The sequence below is a fragment of the Melanostigma gelatinosum genome (genome assembly GCF_949748355.1).
Source record: "Melanostigma gelatinosum genome assembly, chromosome: 15".
Classification (NCBI taxonomy): domain Eukaryota; kingdom Metazoa; phylum Chordata; class Actinopteri; order Perciformes; family Zoarcidae; genus Melanostigma; species Melanostigma gelatinosum.
In genome coordinates this window covers 6,405,688-6,427,963 of record NC_136648.1, presented here as the reverse complement: position 1 = coordinate 6,427,963, position 22,276 = coordinate 6,405,688, and the positions used below count along the sequence as shown (strand labels likewise).

Genomic DNA, 22,276 nt, shown 5'->3' with positions numbered 1-22,276 from the left:
CCTAAAGCCCAAATCCTGCTCACAATAGCTTCCTGTTCCACTTGGATCACTCCCGTTTTCAAACATCAGCAGGCGCTCCGGCTCGCCTCTGGGGACGTTGCTGACACAAGAGAGACAAGCGAGAGCTACATATTGGTAAAAGTGTGAGGTGGGATATAGAAAGCGGGGGGGGGGGGGGGTGAAACAGGAGAACGAGGTGGCGGTGAGGGAGGCAGACTGAAAGAGAAGTGGGAGGAGAGAAGTGAAACTGTTTTAGTGTGTCAGCTTATAGGTGCACCCCTGCTCCCGGGACACACAGTCCAGAGCGTGATGATCACCCTACAAGACAAGGCGCGCACAGAGGCACCTTACACCACGGACTGTCTGCCAAGGAGAAAAAAACTCTTCTCATCTCTGCTGCCGCTTTTGTCCAACTCCTTAATCTACCTCCTCAACATTTTTTCCTGGAAAGAGAACCTTCTAACTGCAGTAAAAAAAAAAAGGAAAAAAAAGGGGGGGGGGAAGCTGTATTCCTCCCCCTGATCCTCCTGGTTTCTCCCAGTTGTCTGGAGGACAGCGGGGGTCACCCGGGTGAGTCGACTATGGTATGGACTGCAAAACTTCTGTTATGTTCAGGGGCGGGGGGACCGGCTGCTCATCCTTACATGGCAACCAAAGGAAAGCCTCGAGTGTTGAGCTGCATTTACACTCAAAGTCACCTTACGGTGCAGACTACCATACTTGGGAGAGAGAGAGAATGTCGCTGCTGGTAACTTCCTGACCTTGGCGAAAGGTGAGACATTTTGAAAGGTGAGACATTTTCCGACCTAAGATTACCTCCTTGGTGTACATACTTCTTTATGTACCCATATGAACATATGACAGCTATGGAATGTAAAGAAGTATGTATTCTTGGTGAGGTGCTTGTCCTCGTTCTGGGAAAATGATGCAGGACAGCAGTGTCTGAGGATGTGTTTGTGCTTTGCAGATTGTTAATAGGACTGTGATCATGGTGTGAGGGGAAAAAAGAGAACAGCAAAGTATAGCGAAAGAGAGAGGGGGGGCAGAGAGAGAGAGGGGGAGAAGAGAGAGAATGAATGCGAGTGGGAAGGCTCATACATTAGCTATACTGTCTCTGGGCAGTCTCACTGCAGCAACATTCACTGTAGGGAACTTACTGCTTTCTAAAACTGGCTGACTTGGCCAATAAAAACCTCTCATCCAAGATCTGCCATCAACTCATTGGACAATTCCGCTAGTTAGCACAATGTGATAGCGGTCGTGTTTTGAGATTGCTCTGTCAGCAGAGTGCGTTTAAGGCGCTACTTGCCACTCACACCTACTATGGCCTAGTGACATCGTCACACGAACAGGGCCTCCTTTCATTATCGGACCGATTTTACTGCATTACAGCCCTTGAAATTCTGCCAGCTGCAACTTAGAGCCAACTTCAGCAGGCCGTGAGAGGTATGCCAGAGCTGCTCCTGACCAGTAATACCATAATCTTTCCCAGTGCTCCCACATGGCTCAAGGGAGGGGTGTGTGGGGGGGGGGGGGCAAGGTGAATTGGACCAAAACTCTGCCACTGTTGCTGGCCTTTTTGTTTAAAACATGCAACTGAAAGAGCAGGAAATAGTTGCTGAGGCAGAATAGGGGACAGAGGGAGTGAGGTTGCTGCTGCCACAAACTGGCTCTATACTATGCATCATATGGCTTTTCCGTGTTGACAATATTTGTGTGTTTAACTGCGACGGCCCTCCCTTTATGCCGCTGCCCTTATCCGCACCCCCATCTGAGTCCTGCTCTCATTGTTCACGTTTGCTACGCTTGCCAAATGCTTTGCCGGGCTGCATGGCAGTCAGATTAGACCATCAAAAAGTCACAATGCAGGATCAGAGTCGACTGTGGCCCGTCAGCTGATTCCAATTGTTGACCGCTTCAAACAAATAAAAGGCAACTGAATATGGACAGAGGCGCAGGGAGAAATGAGGCCAGAGGGGGGGGGGGGGCGTGGAGAGCTATTCATATATATTTCACCTATTCTGACCCCCTCGCTGGCCTGTGATCAGACGATCCCGGTACAAGTTAGAGGTCATTTGTTCCACTTTGGCTCTAGCTTGAGCACCTAAATTAAAGAAATAATAAATAGAATAAAACATGGAACAATGAAAAGGTGTGCGTATGCCCCTGTAGTACGACAGCTTTATTCTAATGAAATACAAGACACTTAATTCTGAACTAATTGATATGTAAGGCTCACTTACTCCATTCCCCTTCAATGGAAGAAATCTCTAAGTGGAGGTGACACGACCGGTCGCAACTCTGACAATCTGCATTCCTTTCACCTGAGTTTAATGACGATGGTTAAAAACATACTTCAGTCATAGTGACAAAATTGTTTGAAGTCTATAACTCCCTTTCTGGTGATTCTCTTTTTCCTCTGACGAAGTTGGATCAAATTTCTGAAATGTAACAATCCTTTTTTTATTCTTAATTTAGGAGAGCGTCATAAGGAAGCTGTATTTTTTTGGGCTTCCGTTTCCCCCCCCCCCCCCCATTCAGACCCCTCTGCTTGATGTTCTGTTTAGACCTCTCTTCTCTGTCAAGAAGCAGGAGTCCATGGCTCGCATTGCATGTTGCTCCCTCAATAGCACCGAGCTGCTGTCTGAGTGACAAACACAGCAGATGCTGACATTATCAAATGCCGAGTGCCTGTCGTCCCCCTGGCTTTTGCCCTGTTATGGCCCTCAGACGAGGTGAGCGGCCTGGCCACCTGACTCTGAGCATGTGTGTAAGTGAGCGAGCATGAATGTGTATGTTACAAATAGACCTGCCTCTGGTGTGCCGTATCAAGCTGGCCCTACACTGACCTCCATCCTGTCTACAAGCAGGGCCGTATATCCCTCAGCTGTCATTGGCCACTCGGAGAACCGTATCCGTGCCTTGGCAGAAAAGTCAATAATTATAACAGCTGACCTATGCTTCATATTCCGCTTGCAAAATAGTGTCAAAGGAACATTTATACCACTAATGATAATGAAAGTATGTGAAATGTTTGACGGTTTATTGAGCTTATGATTGACGACAACTGTGTGCTTTAGGCACACAAACACATAATCAGAGATCTTTATGTGGGTGCCACTGCGATCGTTTCCTGCATTAGCACTGCGATCGATTTTTAGCGGAAAAATGTTGCATTACTGTACTTCTGTTGAGCCCTGAAAGAGAAATAAAATAATCTGCCCTCAGTCACTGTTCAAACAGCACCCTCCACACTACAAATCAGTCTCTAGGACTTAAATGACTGCTTTAAATTAATGTTGTGACTCGACACCCCAGAGTGCTGCTGTAGGAGCGAGAGCGAGCGAGCTTGTGTGTGTGTGTGTGTGTGTGTGTGTGTGTGTGTGTGCTCATGCCTCTGCATTTGTCTGTCGGCCGTCTCGGTGACCGCAGAGGCGGCGTGTTTGCAGCAGGGCCCATCTGTCAGAGCCTGTAATTGCGTCACGACTCCGGGACATTTGACTCAAGTGCACTGCCACAGATTATTATTATCCTTTTCTCAGGGAACAATTTGTCTTGCTCACTGGTAGGGGGGTGGGGGGGGGGGGGGGGGTGGGGGGGTGCAAGCATAAAACTTAAAAAAAAAGATAGCAAGGAGGATAAATAGACTGCCCGGGAGGCAGCAGAAGAGAAAGTTAGGTAAGGTTGATCAAGTGTACCTGTGTGTTATTGTTGTGTGCTAAATGTAATGTGTGTCACACAGGGTGGGTGAAGGTGAACGGGTGGGATTAAAAAAGCAGAGAGAGAAAGACATCGCATGTTTCAACCAGTGGGTGGATTAAACTGTACTGCAGTTCACTTCACAGCAAGTCCCGTCTCTGAAACAGTGATTCCACAATGCTTTGCTAAAGCTGGTAAAATGGAACCAAATCACCTCTTGAATGGATTTGGTCCCCTTCAACCAGCTGTAGCTATGCTTTGATGACTACAGGAGCTCCTTCGACACAATTACTGTCACGGCAGTGGACCACTTCCTAATGACGACCTCGACCAGCAACATCTGCACTGTTCAAGACTGTACTGTTCAATGTGTCATTTCTGACTAATAAATAAAACCAATCCCAGCTTCCAAACTTTTGGTATGGTCCACTTTCCTGTCTCTCTGCCTCCAACCGGATTGATATTCGGACCACACTATCAATGGCTGTTTCAAAAATAGCAGGGGGGGGGGGGGATGTGCAGCGTGCGCTATTTCAGAACCACAGCGCTCGCATGTCTGCACGGCTGTCTTGCTAAGACACCTCCTAAACTGACTGCCACAGGACGCTAACAGTCAATTACACTGTGGGTGGGAATAGGCAAAAAAGAAATAAAGGAGACAGTCAACACAGCTCAGCAGGGGTACAACGGTATTGTAAAGTGCTATAGATAAGAAAAAAAGACCATACGAAAAAAAAAAAAAAGGTGCAAAATATAGTTAAGAGACTGCACATTGCACAGATTCAAACTCCTCGGCCTCCAGCCCGATACCTCCTGCACTGGAGTTAAACAGGCCGGGGTAGACGAGGGCCAGATGCTCTAGAGAGGACAGGAGCTCAACAAATCACAGGGGCCTGCTGCTCTCAAACACTCGCTGTTCCTGCAGATCAAACCAAACTCCCCTCACGCTGCGTCTCCTGACCACCCTCCTTTTCCTTTGCCTTCCCAATTTGGTGCTCAAAACCACATAACCACAAAAAACACAAATTATTTGCTTGACAATCGTTCTAAACGCTGTAATTTATCCAATTTGTCTCATTATACAAACTGATTTGAGGTTGTGGATATAGCGTAAACAAAAATATGTATTGAATAAATGGGAAAAAAAACGCAGTATTCTCCATTTCTTATGAATTTAAAGTGTTTTCCATTGGACCAATAACCATGAAATCTATTTGGCGTACCGTAAGAGGCACTAGCTTACTCAATTACATTATAGTCTGACTTGATTAGCCTAGTCTGAAATGAGCACGAGAGGGCGAGAAACTCCTGATTCAATCATTGGCAGCCATGAAGCGCATGTGAATTAAGCAGCAAGTCTCTAGAAGTGCAAACATTTGTCCCATTCCGCAAATTTGCCTCAAAGGGCCCACAACACGTTTTCTATCTAATTGAGATCTCCGTTACAATACTGCCGCCTATTAGCACCGACATTATGTTGGGAACACTGCATTTTGGAGTGCGGTGTGATTAATGGCGGAGCCCTTGATTACCATGTGGGGTTTGTCTGTATGATGCCATATTTAAAAAAAAAAAGAAGCTCAGCACTATATGAGAGAGGGAGGAGGGCAAATATTACAAGGAGGTGACACGTAAAAGGGCACAGACCGCCGCTGCAGGGCTTGTTTGGAGCCCTTTTATGAGTCATGGGCTATTAATCGTGTTGTTTACAGTATTGTAGCAGCTACTGGCTCCCAGCAGCCCGAGGGGGAAGACACAGATACGAGCCAGGCTCCCCTCGCATGCTCGGGCTGCGGTAAACACAACGGGGGGAAAACATAATGTGGATGTCCGAGAAAATCCTTTCCTCGACGCGTTACTACCAGTACTTTCAATTTAGTAGCAACTGTAAAACTTAACAACTAGGTCTAATTGATGAGGAAATGCCTTCACACGCTGTAGTGGTATGTGTGTGAGTAATGAACGAGGTGAAATATAGTAAAACGCCCGGGTTCCTGCCGCACCCCTGTTGGTCGGCTTGATTTCTCTCTGTATCTGGGAGTCCAAGTTGAAAGATTCATCCGTCACCCACAGGGTTCTTCCTATACATCTTCCTCAATCTTCTTTCCACCGCTGGAAGACAAACCCGCAATCTTAAAACACCCCGGCACACACACACACACACACACAGGGGCCTCTGACGCACTCTCTGAAGCCAGCATTTGATGTAGATAACTTACAGAGCACAAAGTGGAAGCAATTTTTCCCCCCCGTTTTACATGAGTTGTATTAGTTTTGATGAAAAACGATAGATTAGGCTTGTTTAAGGCGCGTGTGCCAGGACATTCTTTGCCGGTGCTCAATCTAAACACGAGGCGGGAGCGCGGATCTACTATCAGGGAGCATTAATAGCATCGATCGTAAACTGGAGGGGGCTTCATATAACACCCTTCGTCCAAGGGGGCTTCCGATCAACTCCCAACTCCAAGCACTTCCTCATGACAGTTGTCAAAGGCACTTTTTTTAAAAAATATGATTCGGTGGTAGGAATTCCTCCAAGCACTCAATCGAAACAACTGCCGCTCCACTAAAAACACAGCAGACAAGGTACTTTCATTTCAACCTAGGGAGAGCTTTCCGAGGGCTTTAGGACTTGTGGACTGTCTTCCCGATGTTGCAGGTGCTCGAGCGTGAAATAAAAGTAAATGGGCAGACTGGAGATGGCGACATATATATATCTTCGTTTCTCTGAAGGCGAGGGGACAGAGCGTGGACGGAAGAAAAGGAACGCGCACACACAACACAACAGCAGCCCTGATACAGAGAATAATGCTACTCCAGCACTTTGTTTCCGACGCTAAATCAATGCGTGCTGCCGCAGACCGGCTTTCTGCTGCTTTACACTGAATGCTGGTTTACATGTACACATTACACGCCCGTTGCATTTTAATATTTATAATGCAAGCAAGTGTGTTTACACTCTGCCAGTCTGTGACCTTTCCTAAATGAGTTTACCATCATTCATTAAAGTTTAAAAGCTGTAATAAAAGACAACACAGTGGTGTTGTAACATCGTTTCACACACGGACTACAAAGTCAGGCTGGGATTTCGGACCACATGGCCAATTTTGTGTGTCGTGTGTGTGATTCTTTTGTCAATTAGTGGGTATGATTAAAAAATAAAATGAACATGTGGATGAATCAGACTCGAATCTATATAATTACATTTAATTAATTAAATAATTTCAAGGACCATCAGCTCTGGACCGACCTGCTGTATGAGATCGGTCGGGGAAGCTAGTTCTGCATCTTTCATAAAATAAATCAAAAATAAAATACGTAAAAAAATATAAAAAACATTTATTTTAAGTATTTATATTTCCTGCATTTTTGCACTTTTGTTGCTGTTCATACTTTGTCTTTATGTTTGTCTGGTTGGAACCTTTTCTGTTTGTGATCACTGTCTTTCCCCTAAAAGTGTTACTTAATTTGTCCCAAATTATTGTTATTACGGTACAACCATCATTTTAATCATTTGCTTGTCAGAGAAAATAAGTCCTTTCCTGACAATCCGTATGTTAATTACATGTATTTGCCAAAAAATGTCACTGGAGATTAACCCACGGACAGCGGATTTTCCTTGATAGGCAATGCTTTGTGTTTTCATATCATTACTCTTCATGTCCAATCAGTTGGTCAGTGTACCGCACAGGAACCAGGCCCCGGCTTTAGTGCGCCAGAGGTGGAAGGCTGGGTCTGGTCAGGCTTGTGGCAGGTGTTCCACAGCCCTCCGACCTCAATCCTACTTGTCCTCATGCCAAAACGAATGAATGCCAGTGAAGGGGAATGACATTTAGCCCGGGATAACCACGCTCATGCGCAACCATACACGTACACACGGAAAAGCGCTCAGCGCGTGAAGCAGATGTGAAGGCCGCTCCGTTCTATAACGCCGACCCTGTAACGTCAATGTCCATCAGTTTAAGAGACCCCGAATGAACAACCGGATACAGGCAGCCGTCTCACTGAGCCATCTTTAACACGCTCATTGAGAGACACGAATGAAGTAGCCAAAGAGTGGAGCGGTAACGTCCTCCAGACAGAAATAGCTACGGCCAAGGACAAGGCGAACGGCTGCCGCTTCAGGCCGGCCTCTGCTCACAACACACAGAGACGGACCGGCACACCAGTAAAGAAGAAACAACAAATGAACTTCAAGGGCTATTAACTACACTAATAAACAACAATTCAATGAAAGACAGATGCTTTCATGGCCTAAAAGGTAGTCTGATGTCAACTTGAGACCGTAGCATCTGTTGGGGAGATGGATGAAGCCTTAAGGCCCGCCTCACACCTCAATCAATGTCAAACCAAATTGAGATCCAAAGTAAATTGTATCGTTGGATGAAATGTGATCAGTGAGGAAGTGGAATTGAACTTCTTTTAGTTTTAACGGCTTTAAACTATTTTTTAATTGAGGTGGAATCTGTGGAATAACTTTAAACATTGATTTATATCTAAATATCTCTTTGATTTATTTTAGATTTACTACTAACGTTGAAGACCTTTGGAGAATTTTAAGGGGAAGCATCACACAAGACTGCAGTAGTGTATTACACAACACGTTTGGAAAATACTGGAACTTTGATTTATAGGTTTTGCATATTTTCCTTGGGACACATTCAACAGTGCAATAATAATCCAGGACTGAAAATGTATCTTAAAATTGGTGAAATCAATGACATTCTGAAGTGCTTTTAAACACTTTTGATGATAAAGTTTTTTACTCGTTTATGTCAATGACCCGACCGAGTCTGTCTCCCAGTTTAGACCTGTAGGTGGTGAGCCCACGTCTTTCATTCCAGTGGACGATGACTCAGTAACGGGTTCGTAGTAACAGATTAGTGATTTTGCCACGGCCTCAAAACAGGAAGTGTAGTGGTTGTAGTTTTGACTGATGTAGTTTCCTGAACTAAAGTTGTTTCAGTTGGGCTGAATATTGACAACAATTATCTATCAGTTGAGTTATTGTTCAATAATCAAGTCTAAATAATCACAATTTTGGCACTGAAGATATTTGTGTTATGACTGTCACGCATACAATCAAACACTGGTCTGGTGCAAATTCACTATTAGGGCAAAAAAGTCTCACGGTGCCAACAATCAGATTTCTCAATTGATATTTTTTAAACGCACTGTGAAATCTCTTTTCCAGTTCTGGAGTCTTGTGCTTCAATGCTGAATCAGTCCAGAAAGAATCAGTGTGTGGACATTTACAAATATGTAAGGCGTTTAAGGTGAGACTATTGCGATCCTGAGGATCCCGTCTCCACAGATTCCAGCCAAACATGCCCCGGTCCCTCGTAGACCCCAAACAGCTGCGACAGCAAGCGGGAGAGCAGGACAGTGTCTCATACCTGGGGTTTCCTCGAAGGGCCGCGTGATGCAAGGCATTGAAGCCATTATTGTTGGTGATGGTGACATCAGCACCAGCCTCCAGCAGCACAGACAGCATGTCATCTCTCTTCTTGCTTATGGCATCGTGCAGCGGCGTGTCCCCCTCGGAATCCTAAAAAGGGGAAACCTCGTGTAACTTCCTCCTCTCGTACTCATCTGTGATTCAAACCCTGCTGTAAACGACCTCTCTACTCTCACAAAGCATTTATTTTTTTACCCGTAAATAAGTCGCAGTGATAGATACCTGAAGGCTGGGGTGGCAGCCAAAGTCCAGCAGGGTTTTGACCACCTGCAGGTGTCCCTTGTTGACCGCTATGTGTAATGGAGTCTGCCTTCGCTTGTTCCTGGCATTCAAGTCAGCACCGCCCCTCTGCAGTACCTCAATGACAGAGCCCTCATCGCCAAAGGATGCGTGGTGCACTGCCCGGTCTCCATCTTTGTCCTGAATGACACACCAGCATAATGACTGAGTGAAAAGCACTTACTTAGCCTAAGATGTATTTTGTGATCATGAAATGGATGCGAGACGAGGATTGTGTTTAACTATACGAACCTCAGCTTCCAGGTCCACGCTGTGTTTCAGCAGCAGCTTTAGGACGTCCACGTGACCATTCTGACTGGCTGCCTGCATAGCGGTGTGTCCAGCACATTGGCCATTCACCTGTAAACACATCGAGAGCGAGAATATGGGTGTGTGTCGATGTCATGTGTTGATACACATCTGCTGCATTAGCCGTTCACCTGAGGGGCTAAGAGCTCGGTGAGGGCGTGTTTAAGCGTCAGTGTGAGCGGCAGCGCATGCACGGCTGTGTGTGCATGTTTCATCAGCAACTGCAGCGCTGCAAAAACTCAAGCCTATAAATATTAATGTGGACTCCTTTGGGAGTCTTAAGACGTCTCTTGTCCTGGCAGGCGGATCACTTGGCCGAGCTCAGTGTGCTCAGCTTTAAGCAAATAATTCCACTGAAAGGCAGTAGGGCATCTGGCCAGCCTTTACAACTGACACACACACACACACACACACACACACACACACACACATACACGCGCACACACACACACACACACGCACACACGCACACACACACACACACGCGCACACACGCTCTTGCTCTCTGAGTGAGGACAGTGTTGCAGACTTGACGTAACCAGTTCTCATAACCTACACCGGGCGCGGGCTTCTGCCCTGTGGCAAAAAGGATGTTTTCCCTGGCCTGTAGCCTGTAGCAGGGTTTGTAGATCTCAGCTTGATTTAAAGAGGGAATCGGGTCTGTGCTGCAGTGCACACCAATGCTCCTCGTGCCTCCTCTGGGCCCAGCCTTAATGCTTTTCAGATTGAGAGAGTGGGAGGATCTCAGAGGCCTTCCCGAGGAGAGACTCAGCCTCCTCGATATACTGAGAGCAGAGCAGAGCTCAGCTAGGGATATTCCAGCTACAATCATCAATGGACTCAGATCTCTTGTAGATATTCAACGGCAAAATGACTATCTAATATCTAGAAGTCCAGCAGCAGTTCATACCAAAATACTGTATGTTGAGCACTTACATCTACATCAGGTCTCTTCAGGATGTCCTCCACTTTGGCCAGGTCACCATTGGCTGCTGCCTTGACCAGTTCCTCATTGATGTCTCCGGACTCTTGTGTCTCAAACAGTTTCTTCAGCAGCTGAGACAGACGCTCTGGCCAAACGGAGGGAAAAAGAGCAGACAGTGACTGCGTGTTAAGGTGTCAGAGAACAGGCAGCAGTGAGGACAAAAGAACCACAATGACACTCTCTCCACGTCAGGAGCGCTTGTTCACACATACCTCCAGAGGCGTTGGTGACAGCGGAGCCAGAGGGGGCAATCTTGGTGACAGCGGCGGGATTGTACGTCCAGGAAGTTCCACAAACCTCGACCTTCAGGTCGCTGTCAGAGTAGATCTGCTGCACACGGCCCACCTTGCCGAGGGTCTGTTGGTACATGTTGCGACAAAACTCATTAGTACGTGGAGGGCTGTTGTCTATGGGCTATGTTCTGTGTAACGGAGCCTGTAAGATTGGTAGGACGAGTGCGGGGAAGGACAAAGAGCAAAAAATTAAAAACACCAGCTCAACAAAGCAATTGTCCCACTCGGAGCAGTAACAAAAATAAAAACCTGACAGAAAAAAAACGAAATATTACAGATTTAAGATGTGTTCTCATTATTCAGAGGACATTTACTTGCACAAGAAACAAGATGGATATAAAAGAATGAGACCCCGCTACTGGCTAGACTATTATTCATCTATACAGCCGATACAAAGAGGACGGAGCAAAATGCTTTCCAATTTTGAATCATATCGTCTGGATCTCGGCTGTATGAGAAAGAGGCACTTTGAGTGTGTCGAGGCGGGTCTGGGGCCGTCCTGGAGGATGCCATCAATAACGGGGGGAGCTGCTGCTGCGACAAACCGCCGTGGCTAGTGATCAAAGCTACAACCCGTCTCTGGGTTTTAAGGCTCATTAGATGCTGAAGGGGGGGGGGGGGGGGACAGACAGTTTGGCAGGGACAAGTGGCATATTGAAGTAGACTGGCGATACATAACCTCAGGCGCGCTGGGCAGCGATGAACAAACAAACAAATCATAATAAGGGAAGAATAGAGTCTTGTTGAGACCAAAAAGGATCAAAACAAACAAATTGGCAGCGACACAGACGCGGAGTGATTTGCAGGGGAAACAGCAGAGCGAGATTGATTCAGCCTAATTTATAGAACCTGTTTGCATATAAATTGTGTGCTCGTAATGAATTAATGTAATGATTTAAACAATCACAAAAATGTCTGGTGCAAATATCAAACACAACACATATTGTCTGGCTTGTTTTAATGACACTATCCACTGAAGTGTACATTAGATTTGAAGATGTTCCGTCACTCACACAACTTCACAGTCCGGTGGATAGTATCATGCCACACTATACATAAACTCGTTAGCACTCTTACAGGTAGCATTGCCTCGGCCCACTCTCCGTGGCCTCTTTGGAGCAGTTTGATGCGGTCGATGTCGTAGCAGATCTGGACCAGGTCTCCCACTACGAACTGGGAGGTGCCTCCCTCGGCCCCGGCTGCTGCGTCGCCGCTGCGCACTACGTTGGCCTTTGTCAGCACGGCGGGGTTAAACGTCCACCTGAGGATACGGAAATGAAGGCATTGTTCGAACTTATTTACTCACAACTCATAAAATATGATACCGGAACAAGAGTAGATTCGGAGCAGTCGCATGGAATATTTGGGGTTTCGCAAGCTACGATTAAGTAATGAGAAAATATAAAATAAATAGAAAACCTTTGTTTAAATGATCCATGTCTGACTGAGTTATGAGTTTTTATGAATACTTGAAGCAGACTGAAGTTGACATTTAAAGTGATGAGAAGATCCACTTTTTAAATTGTATTTTACAACAAATTGACCACTAACTTTTAGAGAGGTTCTTCTCTCAAGTGTTACAAACCATAACTTAATCTTGTTATGAAGATGTACTTCAGCGTTTGGTGGCATTTACCTGAGATGAGGTGAAAGGGGGTTATATAAAACTGAATTCATGAGACGCAGTTTCAGCTGACAAATCTGAGCTGGTCCATCTCTAGGGACTCACCTGTTCCCACTGGGGTACTGCACGACGATGTCGTGATCCTCATCGATGCCACACACTGTGCCGGTGGTGGTGAGCGTCTCAAACATGCCGTCGGTCCACCCACCGTGGCCGTGTTGGAGGGACTGAACGATCTCGAGGTCTAAGTCGATGTTGACCAGGTCTCCGATCTGGAGGCCGCCAGGATTTCTGTTGCCATTCTGCTCACCTGGGAGATTAAGGTCAGCGCTATCGATATAGTAACTTTTTAACCACATATGTGGCAGCAAATTGGTAACAACAAAACAGAGGCAAGGCATTACTACAAGTACTCAATGTGGCTATTTGTGGATAATAATACCATCAAACGTCTCACTGCATGACCTGAGCCTGTACGTGGCTTTGGCAGCCAGGTGACTGTGCAGTGCTGCCATCTGGTGGCCAAACAGCGCTAACTACAAGTGAAACCTCCCCTAATGCCCTTGAATTCACTGCACCAGAACGATAGGTGAGAGAGAATTGGTGCAATAATGACGGTGGACGCAGATCACAGGCTCACTTACCTAAAACGGGACAGTGGTCTCTGTAAAAAGAGCCTCCTTTGGCATCCTGGACACATTTCAGATCAGACTGAGAGAGAAAAGAGGGAAGGGATTAGATAATTACCCGAGGTAATTACATTAGAGGAGGGGCAGGAGGACCGTGAATGATGGCACAGAGAATTTACTCACTTCATGCTGTAGTGTGAGTGTAGTTGCCTAGAATACCAACAATATCAGTGCCCCGAGGGTAAGGCAGGACGACGAAACACTACATTGCTACAGAGAGAAGGCATCGCATCGTTTGTGATGACTCAGATGCGCAGCCACTGTGGCAGAGTTAGAGGGCAGAGATGATTGTGAGGCAGAGCAAACATTCCTCTGAGCGGAATGAACACTAAAGCCCTGAGTAGAACAAGTCCAGACAAATGAATAACTCCAGTCTATCCTACTGCATCAAGCCAGCGAGACACTTTGGATCTCACGATGCTCTGAGCACAAACCAGACATTCATTAACAGGGAAAGGTACTTCACATAAGCAAATGTGCTGTAACTTTGTAGTTTTTTTTAGCAGGATTTGATCATTTTCCATAAAAAACTAAGCCAAAATAAAACAGTCAAGATGAGGGGGTCGAGGCTATTTAAATAATCCAGAGGCAGATGCCACCTACTTCTCTATCAGCCTATTAAAATGACAAAGAACAAATCTGTTATGCAACCGAGACACCCGATTGGCCTCTTTCGTAAAAAGGAAAGGGCAGTCTCCACCAATGAGGAAGAGGCTTCTCATTTGAGACGCGTGTGTAGCTGCGCCTGCAGCAACCCCCCCCCCCCCCCCCCCCCCCCCTTCTAAAGTTGACCTCCATGTTCACTCTCTCCCCCTAAAATGCAGGAAGAACAGCTTGCCTTTATCATGTAGATATCTTCCCCTTCCAGCTGCCTGTACAATTGTGCCTGACTCATGCCGGCTGCGTGGCTCTCACAAAGGCCTGGCAGCAAAAGAAAGAGCCCCCCCGGCCCAGCGGTCAAACACAAATGCCACCTGACAGCTGATCTTTTCTGAGGCTTTGTGTGTGTGTGTGTGTGTGTGTGTGTGTGTGTGTGTGTGTGTGTGTGTGTGTGTGTGTGTGTGTGTGTGTGTGTGTGTGTGTGTGTGTGTGTGTGTGTGTGTGTGTGTGTGTGTGTGTGTGTGAGACTGAGCGATAGGGCCAGGCTAGAAGTTTGCTCACCATTCCCTCAAAGCCCACTCTGTACAGGTTCTTGGCCCCATTGTCCCACAGTACGTAGGCAGCGCTGTGAGGGCTGGCTGCACTCCAGTCCTGGATCTCCGTCACCTGTGGAGGAGGAAGAGGAGGAGGGGTTAAGATGAGAAAGACAAATAAGGCCACATTGAGTTTTACTCCTAATTTTGGGATAAATTATTGGCCGGGTGTAATTGGAAATTAAAGTGTCGGCATACTGTGTGTAAAAATACAATATCGACCAGAAGGGGATCACTTTCTTAATGGGAGCTTTCAAGCAGGTGTTTTTCATCTTGAAACCTCATCATGATGGTGAATATGACACTTTATTGATCCCTGAAGGGAAATCATCTTTTCAAACTAAAGGGCAGAGTGAAGGTTGAACTACAGAACAGTGACCCAGGAGACAATATGTCTGCTCACACAAGTTGAACTCTCGTTGAAGGGTCCAGCGTCTTCTAGCCATGCACTGGGTACCGATTTGCCGTGTCGCTCCGGGTGCGAACACATCAGAGAGTTTGAATTAAGTTGTACCACTGCTTTCCCAACATGGTTACAGAGGACATTAAGAGTCGTCGGGATGCTGGTGCAGTAAATCTATACACACACAGCCACACAGCTTCAAATTCAAGGGGGGGTTCTTTCCCTAAATACTCAGAAATACTAGGAGTGGGATACATCAAGAACACATTCGATTAGGCTTTAATTCTTGGGGTCGCAATTAGATTTAATTTAATTTCAACTGCATTGCAATCTTACAAGAAATACTAAACTTTTGTCGTATCCACACTGGATCCACACTGCGGTCGTAGTACGCTGAGTTTAGCACGAAAAGCATTTTCTCTTCATAATCATGCCAACGTAGACATTTGAAATATACCGACAGTCAGTAAGCATCGTTTTTGCCACAGAAATTTTCGGCTTGAAAACCAAAAAGGGAAAAAAAAAGGGAAAAAACTTTCAGGAGATACTTAAGAAAACGCTCCTATCATCACAGAAAACCTAAAAGTTATGAAATGACGCCGACTTATGTATTCAGGACCGGCTCGCGGCTTTTGGCTAAAAAAAATAAAAAGGCTCAGTAAGCAAAGGAAAATGACGTGTTATTGGCATAAATAAGCAATGAGCTATGAATGGGGGACAGAAAAATCAATTCAAATTTGGAGAGAGGGTTGGGGATTTTCACACGAGACAACTTTCATCATATCGAAAAAGTGTCAAGAGAAGAGCTGCACTGGAGTAAATTAATTATTTTATCAGAAGCTGTGCCTTTAAGGAAACACAGAAACCAAATCGTTAAATTACTTTCAGGGTAATTGATGAACTGGCCTGGAGAAGTAATATTCATCATCTAAGCGTCAGGACATGCAGTAGCAGTTTTCTGGAGAGCATATTGCTTACAGCATCATAAAACAGTAATGAGATATGCCATTAAATAACACAGCAAAATTAAGTCTTAAATCGCCTGCAGGGGCTGTTAAATGGAATACTCCGGGGTCTGGACCAGAGTCAAAAGACAAGCACTTTACAGTATAAATCTAAATAGACTGGGCTGGACTCATCAGACATAGTATTGCTTTGTAATAATGGGTCTGAGTCTGGACTAACCTGCAGGAAGGAGGTCTGTTTATAGCCTCAGGAAACACAAAGAGCAATCCGCAGAATTAAACGAAGGCTTTTTAATACTTTTTTTTTTACGGGGCTTGAACAAAGGCAATAAAGTAGTCCATGAATATGAGATATGAGTTTACAGATCATTACAATCCCTCCTCTGTATTGTGGAGGTTGGTTTATGGCTTCTTGCCGCTTACACCCACAGTCTATAGGTCACACTTGTTGTCTTTTTGATTCTTCACACTTCATTTTGTTTGTACGCCCTCTGGCGGTTTTTGGAAAATAATGTAACAAACAGCGTATTGTGTGTAAACGCCTCGCGCGCAATCTGCGGAGGCTCGCGCTACACCGCCAAGCGCGAGTATGAACAACGCTTAACGAGACACCAGAGCACTGGGCTGTGTTCTCGCCTGGCTGCAACATGTCCATGCTACAAAACACGTAGAGTCAGGCAGAGCCCTTCCTGTTTTGGTTGAGGCTCCCGCACATTTCAAATCGAATCACATCCTGAGATGCAAGCTTGTTTTTTCCTTTCTACGGTCGTTGAGGGCAAAGGATCCTTCTATGGCGCCCTTAAGGGCGTTCATGCTCCGCTCGGTGGCACACATGTGGTCGTCATGGCCTCTGTCAGACGTACTAAGTCTGCTTTACCACCTGGGATTTATTATCCACTTAACTGTGCAGCTTTGAATTAAAAACAAAAAGCCGAGTTTGCCTACGTTTTTGAAACTGAATCATTTAGTAGTCATGTTCATTCAGCAAGGAATGGAAAGATGTATGAACTTTTATACCTCACAGGTGATAAAATGATTTATAGAAGACAATTCTCACTCTCGGCCTTATTTTTATTTTTGTGCCTTGTCCACGGAAAACTGTCAGCGTCTGGAGCCCAGAGAAGCTCTCAGGTGATGTAAAAACAAGTGGCAGAGTGATAAAGGTCACATGCCTTTCACTATATGAGGAATAGCAAAGCCAGAAACATCTTTCCAGCACTGGCCCCGGGTTATAACTGACTGCCAGACTTAGAGGAGTACTTGTCTTATTGGCCTCAGTGCTCACTGATCTCAGCTCTGTACTGTATTTACAGGTCACTGGCTCGTGGAGAAAGAAAATGGGCAAAGTGGAGTTACAGGCTCTACTTTCTTGGCTGGAACCGATCCTATTTGAATTATTTTAGACCCAAGTGCAGCCTTTGACACAGTAGACAATTTTATTCAACAGTCTTAAACGATGCTGCACTTAAGTTCGTTTTATTTTTATTTTTTTGAGCTGTCCAGTCCTGCTTCCTTCAAACTAGAACGGTCTCACAGATTCAAACCAATCCACTCACACGCTGACCTGGAACAAGTCATTCATGCTTTTATCTTCTCAAGACTTACGAGTTCAGAATGCAGAAGCTCGGCTTCTCATTGGTTGAAACAGACAACGTCACTCGTCACTCTTGAAATCACTTCTTAAAACCCATTTTTACTGACTGGCTTTGATGTGATTCTGTACTTTTACTGCTTTATCACTGTCTTTTATTTTTGTTATTATTATTTCATCCCTTGTTCTTATCGTATCGATTGGTTTTACTATTTCATCCACTGTACTGTATCAGGGTTTAACGTTTACTTTAGTTTCCTTGCTTTGTCTGTCAAAGCACTTTGTAAACTCTGTTTTTAAGGATGCAACATAAATAAAGTTCATTATCATTACCTTTCCTCTCCTTCCGTTGCCTCCATCTTGGTCTTCCCACTGCCAGTCCACTCCTCTCACGACCCGGCCACCGGTGAAGATCCCTCTGGCTGTGATTTTCTTTGACTTTCGACGTGACTCCAAAAGAACTCTACTCAAAAACAAAGATTTCCATTTGGGTTCAGCTTAAATCACTCTCAACACTGTCAGAATACTCAACAGCAGGTGTTTACAGGGGCTCTGTTTCCATGGATCAATTGACAGGTATTTTTCCGAATTACTAGCAAATATGCATCGCAGAGGCGATGCTTCCCTTGTGATACCTCGCGTCCGTAATAACTGCCCTTCTCTGTGTGCCTACTGCTCCGGAGTCATGGTGTGAATTACTTTCAGCAAATGGGACATGGCTAACTGGGACGTGGCCTTAACAGCATCTAATCTGCTGAACCAACCATGCAGTCCACTGAGCAACGGATGTTTGACGATGGCAAAACAAATCAAACCAGAAATATTTGTCAAGAATTGCAACCAACACATCAGCACTGATCTTTTCAAGTCATTGAAACATCAGACACACATTATTTTATTGTGGCGAGCTCTTTTCTATTGACTTTAGGTATACGTTCGATTCAGGGAACACGCTGTGCGAGTGGCAGGGGTCGTGTTGTAACTCGTAACATTACGAATAACAATAATCTTTGTAATGACACGGCATTTACACTTCACTGACAATTCTTTCCGTTCTCAGCCAAACCCAACAATCATGGCAGTGCAAATGCAAATGAAAAGCCACCGTTAAAAAAAGTCTGAACGAGCCGGAACCAATGAAGAGGTAATAGCGAATGATAGCTGAGCGCCAAGCATCAAATAAGTGTGAGCCGTGGTGGTAGACGCGACAGCTGGACGGTGAGGGTCTAACCAATGCAGACCGCTCGTGGCCTCTAACCACTCCCTCTCCGGCAGTTAGTGACAGAATCTAATGCGGTGTAACTAAACACCCCACTACGATGGGGAGACCTCCAGCACCCATTGTGCTTTATGCAACGTCTGTCTCGGGGGAAATGAAGTCGCGCTCGGTTGAAAAGGCTGCCAGCTGTTGGGCCATGTGTTCATTTAGTCAATGATGGTATTTGGCTGAAATAGGCCTGAAATGGATGAAACGTCATCACAGTACTGACAGTCTTTGCAATAACACAATCAAATGCAAGTTGTGGAATTTAATGAGTGTGCTTACTCATAATCAGGTCCAAATAATACATTTAAAGTCTTTAAACCACATCACTGTGAACTGATTTGATTGTTTGTTTTCCTACTACGCAATAATCTCCGTGTGGAGCATCTTTAAAGGAAAGGAACGCTGCCTTCTTGTCTGCACATGCATTCATTCAAAGTTTGCCCAAACTGTAACAGCTTCTGCGCCAGCTTCCATTGTCCTGACTAAGATCCAAAACTAATTTAACATCATTTTTTAGGTCAACTTTTAGTGAGTCAACAACAACAATGCTATCTAATGTCTTGCTGACAATGTCAACACGTCCTGAGGAGGCTTGACAGTAAACCCACCACTATCTTCACAGCACAACAACTTCTCACTAAAATGCATTTATTGTCATACAAAGTGCAGAGTTTATATAAATGATAGTTTTACACACGAACACTGAACATTGAGTGACAATAGTGATAAATAAAACAATATTAAGCACAAGGGACATCTGTAGCACCCTGCTGGGACTGGCCTGTACACGCCTAGTGTTACTCTTTATATTATTATGTGATTGGTAAATTCTCACAGTTATAACATACTTGTAAGTCCTTCGTACTAAACAGGAAGCAGTCTTACATGATGTCGTGAAAAGTTTTCATTGTCTCTGTTCATTATATGCAATTACAAAGCTCGAAAGTCAGCTGCGAAACAGACTTTTTCAATAAATCCGTACGTTATATTTCATGAGCATGCAGCCTTCTGAAGACATAAACACAAGAGCAAAAAAACAAATCTGGGAAATCTACTCAAATAAATTCTATGTTGCATTAATGTGATTTTTTTACAAAAAGGTATGACTGGCTCTTAAAACGAGGCTGAGCTGTTGCCTGGCAACTGAGGGCTGGGAGCATAGAGATAGATCCTGTCTGCACAAAAGACCTCTCAAATGTCACACACACACTTAACGCAACATAAGGCCAGACGAATAGGGGCGGGGCCACCAATCCACAATGGAGTGGCGTTACCTGGCTAACCGCGTGTCTGTCGTATACAACGTATATACATATATACGGGTGGGTCTAAAGTGAGAGCACAAAACCGGCTAATGTTTGGGCTAAGCTCACCTCTCGCTGCCCGGGGTGGTGATCCGGTAGAAGCGGTGTCTCAGGTGATGCTTGTCTCCATGGTAACAGGTTGTGCAAAGGTCGTAATTGGTGCACTCAGCACATTTCCAGCGAATGCCGATGATGGGCTGTTGACGGCAGGTGTCACACATGGTTCCGTCATGCTTGATGCCTGAGGAGGGGCAGATTTAACATTTGAAGCAAACAAAATGGGGTTTTATTGTGTAAGACATTGCATGCGATTAAAAATACGACTGGAATAACATCTATTTATACTAACCGTGCAAAAATAAGAACTCAATTTGCAATCTGAAATCTATGATTTGACATAACTGTGCACACAATGGAACTTATTCCACATATTCCTAGTCCACATTACCTTTCAGGAGGGCTATATCGCACACCTGTTAACGTGAGAACAGCTTGACTAATTTTGGAGTTAAAAGTTTAAATCTAGAAAATTGTTGATCTTTAAGGATCCTGATAATAAGAACCACCAAAAGCCTCTTCTGCTCCTTATCATGTGACTGCATCATCAGGTGGTGACATATATGGAGCCAGTCAATGGGATACATGCGGAAAATGGCATTTAATACTATGACAGGTACGGAGACATAAAGCCAAAAACATGGTGAAGTTTTATCTAAAGTGGCAATATCAAGATTTTCATGTACATAACTGTCAACATCATCAAAGGAGGAAACACAATGGTGATCAAGCCTGTGGCCCACTGATGAAAGTTTTACAATATTTATATATTTGCAGTATTACAAACTGGATGTCGGTATTAGTTTTCTCTATTATGTACACAAATTAACTATGCACACATGTGCTAAACTGTAATCACAATTATATTGTTTGTATTTAAACAGAAATTCTAAAACGTCAACCACGACTAAAATAGTATTTTTATGTCTACATTTTACTGATATACTTTTATATAATGTTGGAAATGTTTTCATCTAAAAAAAGGTGTAATAAAAAATCAAATATTCTTGACTCTGAATGTGCATATCCTGTGTGTGTATGTGTATGTATATATATATATATATATATATATAGGGGAAGTCAAGCAGACATTGTCTGCCTTCAACACAGAGAACAATGCTTCCGAGAATTGTTTACACTAAAAGTTTCTTCAACAACCCAAAGAGCTTAGCCTTACTACCATGCAGTAATACATTAATTACAGCAACAGCTTGTTATCGATCTCATTCCTGCACCGAAGCCTCAAAATATTGACCATGAAGCTGTGATCCATGTCTATAAAGTCTCTTTTATGTGAAACATAACTCTGTGGCATCGAGACACCTGTCGTACATCAGTCTGAAAGTGCTGTAAAGTTACCTGTTGGAGCACTGTCTAATATCCTCACGTCGTACGCTCCAGAACAGCGGTAGTTAGCAGCCGTCCCGTTATCCCAGACAACCACCACCTCCTCTGGACTTTCAAAACTCCTCACGGTGCCAACATGTCCCTCTCCACCATCCTGCTTCCCCCACTTCCAGTCGGGTCCGCGGACCACTCTGGCTCCGACTCCTTCCATCATCGCTCGGTTATTCCTGCCGGTCGTCATTTTTTTGTGCACTATTACAAGTTTGAAAGCCGGTGCGCTGGTGGACAGTTTCCAAAATCCCAAGTGCGAGCAAGTCCGAACAGGAAAGGACACGAACAATCCACAAAGCTAGCCTGCTAGCTAAGTTAGCTACCTAAAGGAGGCTGTTGGAGCCTCCTCGAAAACTATCCTCCACAAGCTAACGGTAACTGTAAGCCAGTGCCTCATCGGCGTTGACTTGGAGAATGAGAAACTAATAAACGTTCAGCCAACAGCCTATTAAGTAGCCACATTGCTAGCTTAGCCAGATCTGAGTACCCAGCAAGCTCTCTCTCTCCTCCACTCCATACACAATAATGCCACCTCTTCAACTTAGCAAGCTAGCGAGCCGAGTTGCTAGCTGTAGCAATGCTAGCAGGATAAACCTCTCCTGGCTAGCAAGTTATTTTCCGTTGAGGTAAATGTCAGTCCTTATTCTTATTGTTTTTTGTCCGTCGAGCTGAAAATCCACCCGAGACGTTCCCTTTGTCAACCAGAGAACGTTCCCCTGGAGTCAACTCAGAATAAACGCGTCGCCATTATTGTCAATCATC

The 22,276-nt window shown here is 44.8% G+C and overlaps 1 protein-coding gene across 4 annotated transcripts in view; it reads right to left on the bottom strand.

Moving 5' to 3' along the window:
- mib1 (MIB E3 ubiquitin protein ligase 1) overlaps window positions 1–22,276 on the bottom strand; it is a 50,037-nt gene extending 27,761 nt beyond the window's left edge. For all 4 annotated transcript variants that reach the window (XM_079285082.1, XM_079285083.1, XM_079285084.1 and 1 more), the window contains exons 1-12: window positions 21,476–22,276; window positions 20,129–20,300; window positions 17,822–17,951; window positions 14,498–14,602; window positions 13,292–13,358; window positions 12,753–12,957; window positions 12,101–12,284; window positions 10,943–11,087; window positions 10,682–10,815; window positions 9,689–9,796; window positions 9,380–9,577; window positions 9,096–9,247 (exon numbers count right to left, since the gene is read on the bottom strand). In XM_079285082.1, the coding sequence (XP_079141208.1) occupies window positions 9,096–9,247; window positions 9,380–9,577; window positions 9,689–9,796; window positions 10,682–10,815; window positions 10,943–11,087; window positions 12,101–12,284; window positions 12,753–12,957; window positions 13,292–13,358; window positions 14,498–14,602; window positions 17,822–17,951; window positions 20,129–20,300; window positions 21,476–21,704 (1,829 nt within the window). In that variant the 5' untranslated portion in view covers window positions 21,705–22,276. The remainder of the gene's footprint in view (window positions 1–9,095; window positions 9,248–9,379; window positions 9,578–9,688; window positions 9,797–10,681; window positions 10,816–10,942; window positions 11,088–12,100; window positions 12,285–12,752; window positions 12,958–13,291; window positions 13,359–14,497; window positions 14,603–17,821; window positions 17,952–20,128; window positions 20,301–21,475) is intronic.